This window comes from Nestor notabilis, unplaced genomic scaffold, assembly GCF_000696875.1.
Source record: "Nestor notabilis isolate BGI_N333 unplaced genomic scaffold, ASM69687v1 scaffold22704, whole genome shotgun sequence".
NCBI classification, from domain to species: Eukaryota; Metazoa; Chordata; class Aves; order Psittaciformes; family Psittacidae; genus Nestor; species Nestor notabilis.
The window spans coordinates 30,758-38,012 of record NW_009924664.1 but is presented as its reverse complement, the minus strand read 5'-3'; the positions used below and the strand labels follow the sequence as shown (position 1 = coordinate 38,012).

The window sequence follows — 7,255 nt, the reverse complement described above, 5'->3', positions numbered from 1 at the left end:
TGCTCTGCCTGAGTTCCCAGAAGTGTCAGCATAAAGAAAACTGGGAGTACACAGAAGCCTTGATCTGGCTGGGTGGGCTCTGAAGCCATGACCACAGCACATAATGCAAGAGCGTGCACCACAGGAGCCAGTGCTGTCATAGCTCCCCCAGGAAACCCATGTCTGAAGAAAACAAACTGATTTAATTGTGTGGCAACCAAAATGTGCTGGGGAAACAACCCCTACAGCTCTTTGTTTTGCTTCCACTCATCTCTCCTTTTTCTTTATTACTTGGAAAAGCTTCATTACTGTGATTTGTTTTCTCAGATACATGTACCCTTAACTAGGTTTAAGGCTTCATTCAAACCTCTCAGCCTGTTTTAGGCCTCCATCCTGCATAAAGCTAAGCACAGCCAGATCTGCAGCTCAGCAGTGCGATAAAGTAATTAGGACTGTCAAGAGTTTGGCTTACTCATTGCAACGGTGGCACACTAAAGCCCCTGTATAGGCACCAGAAAAATCACAATTCCAAAAGCCACTGCACACACAAACCTTGGAATTTGCTGTATGCCATCTTGGTTACAGTTCCCTTACCTCAGTAAGGATCAAACTAAAAAACTTAGTGAAAACTATCCTGTAGTCTTTAGCCTCTCAAACTACTATATCTATCCAAATTAGTTACAAGAATCAATTATATGTATGCATATATATCATATAGTTAGGATTACCTACATAAACCTGTGGATCAGCAGTAAAAAACCCCACCTATAGTTGCCTGTGATGGTCTCTCATATTTAAACCTGGCTATTTCATTAAAAAGGCCACCAATGAACAAAAAATTCATAAATTAGCAAATTAGTCACTGTATATTATTCATCTGGTCCACATCTGCTCGTCTGGGTTTACTGGTGTGAGCATTCTGCATGCAAGAGCCCACTTCAGCCTCTGGAGAAATGAGGTGAACGGTTTTGCCGCAGCAAGAGGTTAAAAAGGAAATAATTAGCAGACTTCCATGGCAATTCTCATTTAAAAGAACACACCAGGACAGGCCACCTGAGTGCTGCCTGCAAGCCCTCTTGCCTTGCTTTGGTTTATTAACCAAACCAGGGTGCCCAGTGACACTACTACAAAAGACCAAGGTGAGTAACTCTGCTAGAAACAAAAGGTCTTTGGGTCTTTCTTAGCATGAAAGTTCTGCTAAATAGATAATCCATTCATCTCTCACAACCAGAAAACCCCTATCTCCCACATCCCTTCCTCCCTTTCAGAAAGTGCAGATAGTCTGACCAATTTAGATACAGGATTATAAGCAATCATTTAAAATTGATTTTCACTCTTGCTCAGTCTGCTTATTTTATGCATTACTTCACATTTATATGCTTTATGTATATTACTAAACTACTTTTCACTGCCTGTTAGATTTAGCAGCTAGAACCAAATCATGTTAAATGATTTCTGCTCCTCCAATCAGCCCCAGGAGACAACTGTCACTCTGTTCCTGTTACTATTTGCTGTAAATAAATCTCCCCATTTTTCGAACAATGAGAATTAATTCAGAAGGAACAACTGCAGGTCTGTGTGACAACATACTAAACGGCTTTATTTTTATAGATATATGTGATATATGACAGAAATACATGTTGATGTATCTGTCTATGTATTTGTGCACATCTAGTCAACAGCGTGCTGCAGTTTAGCTGTGTTGCCACTAGATGCAGCCACATAACCTTGCAAAAATTTAACACTCTGACCTCAGGGTTATAGAAAGCTTTTTTGGCATCTCTCTGATTGCAGAATTCTTACAACAACATTAATAGTGTTCAATCCTGAGCACTGGGGAGGGGGGAAATGAGAATTTCCAGTTTTTCTTCTCAATAATTTCGTTCCAAACCATAGCATGGCACATGTCGATGGGGAGGTAAGAAATCAGAGCAGAACAAGACTTGTCTATTTTCATAGTTGTTGCCATAGATCCAGACTGGAGTTGACAATATTGAATTACATTGTGTTTTGCTTTCTACATAACAGAGCAAGTCAGTATGAAGCACTCTATTCCCAAGTGACCCCCTAAAGATAGAATCATAGAATCACTGAATAGTTTGGGTTGAAAGGACCTTTTAAAGTCATCTAGTCCAACCCCCCTGCAATGAGCAGGGACATCTTCAACTAGATTAAGTTGCTCAGGGCCCCATCCAACCTGACTTCACAAGCTGCTCTTTACGCGTATGGTAAGCAGCACACTAGGCCAGTTGACAAAGGATTCCTGCACTCAGAAAATGCTCCTGCTTTATCTACTCTTAACAGATAGCATGAAGATGTGGAAAATTCTCTTGTTATTTGCTCACCAGCTATCAGAGTTATGCAGGAGTAATGTTGCCTCTAGGACAAAGCAAAACCAGGGAAAACCTCCCCTACTTTTAGGAGGCTTTATCTGTCCTGTACCCTCCCTCAGTACTTCCCTGGGTGCATAATACACACAGTACTGGAAAAATACAAGCATAAGAAGCACAACAGTAGATTCCATAAGTAAAACAGATATAATAAATATATTAAGCACTGTTTTCAGTATTTTTTTATAGTGGGTTGATTTTCCACTGAAGATGGATGAAATAAAGCCTGTTCAGCACATTCAGGGTAAAGCAGAGTGATGCCCAGTCAGCTGTGCAGTGGAGAATAGAAATTAGAAAGCAGATTTTTATCATATATTTTAATGCCAAATTCACTTGCTTCTGCTCCCTTTCACTATAAAGACTACATTGTGATTCACAATCCATATAAATACACAGACAACAGCCCCCATTTCTAGCTTCTACTTTCCTTCCTTCCTCTTTTTGTAGATAAGAGATACCTCATTTACGTGCAGAACTGGCCAAGGCAGTTCCCAAGCCTCTTGAGTATTTTTTACTGACGGCCACTCTGGTGGAGTTACATTTACCCATGTTTTGGGTCATTTCTCTTTGTTTGTTTTTGTAGAAGATAGCAAAAAAAAAAAGGAAAAAGAAGCACAGTCTCCTCCAGGATCCACTTTGTTTGCTGATCTGATCACAGTTCTCTTCAACTGCCATTAATAAACTGAACTTAGCAAGATGGATTAAAGGGAAGAGCAGCACCAGTTTTTGTTGGTTTAAAGCATGAGGAACATAAATATAATGGCTTCAGAGGAACCCAGCCTAGGGCTAAATTCTGACTTAACTCTCCTGTGGGATGCTGCAGACAAGATGAAAAGCAATGTCTCAACTGAAGGTCCCCAAGCCAATACAAAGCAGGATAGATGTGGGAAGGCATGGGAGCAATTTGCTCTGTAGCACTGCTCACTGCACTTCCAGAAAGAGACAATATGTGCCCTTCTTTTGCAACCTAATGCTTATCACAGCTTGTGTGCATACAGCAGAGGGGCCTGTCTGGATCCCCAAGCCAGCTGAATAGATTACATCAATAGGATCCCCATATAACTGCCAAAAAGTTTTCCTATTCTATCACTATCTTTTGTGAAGTAGACAGAAAATGCTCCCAGCAAGATGGATTTACCCTGTAGGACAGTACTCTGAGTCTTCCAAAAGCCATAATGAAAATGTTTGTGTTTCCATCCAAGAATGGCATTGGCAGCAAATTGAAGGTAATTAAACACACTGCCCATTGGCCATACAAGTTTCTTTTTTGTAATAATTTCAGAGAAACAAATCCCTCTCTATAACCCAGACATTGTGTTGTGCAACAGGAATTTTTTGGGCTAACTTCTACCCTGCTGTAAGTGCACTGCAATGGGAGTTACAGCCACTTTATGCCAAGACTGTGCTTTGTTCAGTATCTCTCAGATGTTCTGTAGTTCAGTTTCATTACCTCATAAGTTCTAAGAATTGTCCTGTTTACTGGGAAAAGACCAGTGAACTGGACTGCACACTCAGTAGTTTCTCCATGTGCAAACAACAGAGAAACCACCTATTTATTATCACTATTCAACCCTTGATTTTATTTCTTATCTTTATATAACTAACACGGCCAAGTTCACACTGTTTATTTTAACTCACTTCCTGAAGAGGATGACTCCATCTGAATTTTTAACCAGATATTCACTCGCTGGCTCCAATCTCCTGGTGCTTCCACCTCCCACAGTCGCTTCTGCTCCTCAGGATAAGTCTGCAAGAATTTCTGGCAAACTGAATAGGAGAAAGGAAGGGGTAAAGGCATGAATGAGTGGAAAGTACAGTGGAAGAGGGAGTGTATTCTATCCCACAAATTCTCTCAGACCTACTTTCATTAGTTCCTTTGGAAATCTTTTCTTCTTCTCTTCTCATCTTCCTTTCTTTTCTTTTAGCTGGGGCTTTTAGGAAGAGTATATGTGGAACCACCTAAACAGGCATGAGTGAATCCTGTCCATCTGCTTCTGTCTAGATTACTTCCTTGTGAGCGCAGAACTACAGGACTTGAAATGACTTACTGATCCACCTTCTTCTGGCACTGCATCACAGAACTATCTCCAGAGACTTGGCACGTTTGAGACTAACAGTAGCGTGGGTTTTTTCACCCTCGCTACTCTGAAATGAAAGGTGTTTCAGTATCTTCCAGCTCTAACCATTAAGAATGCTACTCTAACTTCTATTTGTAAACAAAACTTCGTAGCAGTTTGTTCTTGGGCCAATACTACCCTCCGTTTTACTACTGCTACCCTATACACTGATGCTGGGGTTCATTTACTTCTTTGGGTGTGGAAAACAGGAAATTGGAAGCATTAACAGAAGAATAATAGTGATACCTGTGTCAGATGTACAGTTGCCCTTAGAAACCACATTCCCATAGATTCCCATCATTGACAGTACCCACTGAACATCAGTGTAATTTGGATAAACAATCAAATTTTGGTTTGCTTATGTTATCCAACTGAAATCTGTCTTATTTAGAGGTTTTCTTTGGGTGCTGCAGAGCCAAGAGGAAGAATATGTCACAGGACACACAGTTCACTAAATTTAAAGGGGATTGTTTAACTTTCCTTAACCACCATTCTATGAGTTCCATCAACTGCACTAAAGATAGCAATCTGTAAACAACTAAAGTATCTTCATGCTCTCCTCTGTCTATTCTAGTTCTTCATCCTACAGAACGGGCAATTCATCTTCAGTATCAGGCGAGCTTAACAATGGGATGTCAAAACAAAAAGGCTAATTCTGGTATGTAAACATTTGCCTTACAGTAATGAGCAGATCCCTGCCATTAATTTTATCCCAGGATATCCAAACTAAATTAATCATTTCAATTAAACCTACTGAAAGTAACATATATACCAAAATAGAGAGATCTGCTAAATGGCTTTTTACTTCCTTTTAGGCCCCTATAGCACATTAAATAACATCCTTGTGAAAACAGTGCACATTTTGTACAGAGATTTAGAGTAAAACATTGCATTCTTTTGTCAAAGTATGAGATTGTGGTTCCAATGAAATTAAAAACAAGCAGTGGCTTCAACAGACTCAAAATTTAGCTTACAGTATTAGTATTTTTATAAAAGTAGGACCCAGAAAACCTAATTAGAACATGATGCAAGTCAAATTTATTCACTGTTAGCTCTAAACTTGAGATGAAAGCATAGTCTTGCAATATATATCACTAGTGTTAACACATAAACAACACAGCTTTCTCATCCATAGTGTCTAAACCATTGGTGCTTGACGTAGGAAAATGGATATTGTTGGGAGAAGAGAAACTATGTGGTAAACACTATTCCTTCCTAAATTTTGAAGTAGCAGCACCTTAGGAACTCTTGGGGTACATTTGTATGCATTTAACGGTACATACTGACCAAGTAGAGCACAGATACAGTCAAAATTGTGTTGACACTTATTAGGAAATGGCCATAAATTCGTAAGTCAATAGAAACATCTCCCCCAAGATGATTGTAAAGGCTGTATACCATACAGAGAGCAACTTCAGGGAGAAATGCTTTCCTAAAGAAAACAGTTTTATAAATAATGTGAGCACAGGTATTTTGTGTAAATTTTACTAGCAAAAACAGACCCTCAACCTGACCACAGAGAAATATGTAACTACTTAGTGATCTTATAGAAGTGCCAAGTGTTCAAAGACAGTCGATATGAAACTAGTACTGATGCGGCTGGATGAATGAGCAGAGCCTAGATATATGGCTTATTAAATCTGATTTCTTACAGTATCTACAAGATATGCAGTATCTACAAGAAATGCAGGATCTACAAGAGCATTATGAGTGTAATGTAGACTTGGCAACATCTTAGGATTTTTTTTCCCCTCTGGTGTAAAATAAAATGGGTAAGGCACTGTCTAGGATAATGACACAGTTCTGTTTCTAAGAGTGAGGTAAGAATGCACAACGTCAAAAAGGCAGAATGAGTTTTATGCTTCTCATTATCTTACATAAATATTGGCCTACCTTTCTGCAGGGAAGTCCAGATGCCTCAAGAAAAGTGACCAGTTGCACTCTAACAACAGTGCAGTTCAGACAAGTGCACTGAACTCTTACACAGTTCAGAAAATCCTACCAAGACCATATCGAAATGTATACATTATACATGACCCTTACCTAACGTTTCCACATCAAATGATTTACCTTGATACATGGCAGCAGAAATAGGGCAGCTGATCCCCAAGGCATCCTCAGCCACGAAAGACTGACAGAAATCATCCAGCATTTTCATCCCTAGGCCACTTCTTCTGTGCTTTCTCCTGACAAATACAGTATCCAAAACTGGCAGCAAGTAACACTGACTGGTTGCACCATCACACAGGCTCCCTGGAAGCAGACAGTAAAAAATACATGAATTTGAAAACAGAATTGTTATTTCTGCACTAACTGCTGTGTGATTCTATCCACAAATATCCCTGATACCTTTCCACAGGCTACGAGGGTGACCCCCAACTAAAGTACATTTGCGCCAACAGTAAAACGCTTTCCAGGAGGAAGATCTGTGCCATCAAGCTGCTTAACATGTGGTTGACAGGTCTTACCCTGTCTTTTCCAGACTCCAATTCTTCATAATCAGGCCATCTAGGTACACAGGCAACATAAATGGGAAAGTTCACTGAAAAGAACTGGGCTATAGCCAGAGAGGCATAAACATTCTGAATGTAATCTCAGTCTATTCCTCTAGATTTTAGCTATTCTGGTAAATACACAAACTCTTTCATGAGATACACTGAGCCACATGATGCAGTATGACCTAAATGCTCAGAAGGTCCATACTGCCTGATGCAGCTGGGCAGTGGAAAAGGCTCCCAGAGAAAACTCAATACTGTTTAAGCTACCAAT

At 39.8% G+C, this 7,255-nt stretch overlaps 1 protein-coding gene across 1 annotated transcript in view; it reads right to left on the bottom strand.

The window, feature by feature from the left end:
- Positions 1-7,255, bottom strand: part of FAM169B (family with sequence similarity 169, member B) — a 26,371-nt gene that overhangs the window by 220 nt on the left and 18,896 nt on the right. The window contains exons 4-5 of the mRNA XM_010012719.1: positions 6,557-6,739; positions 4,008-4,136 (exon numbers count right to left, since the gene is read on the bottom strand). Coding sequence (XP_010011021.1) covers positions 4,008-4,136; positions 6,557-6,739 — 312 coding nt within the window. The remainder of the gene's footprint in view (positions 1-4,007; positions 4,137-6,556; positions 6,740-7,255) is intronic.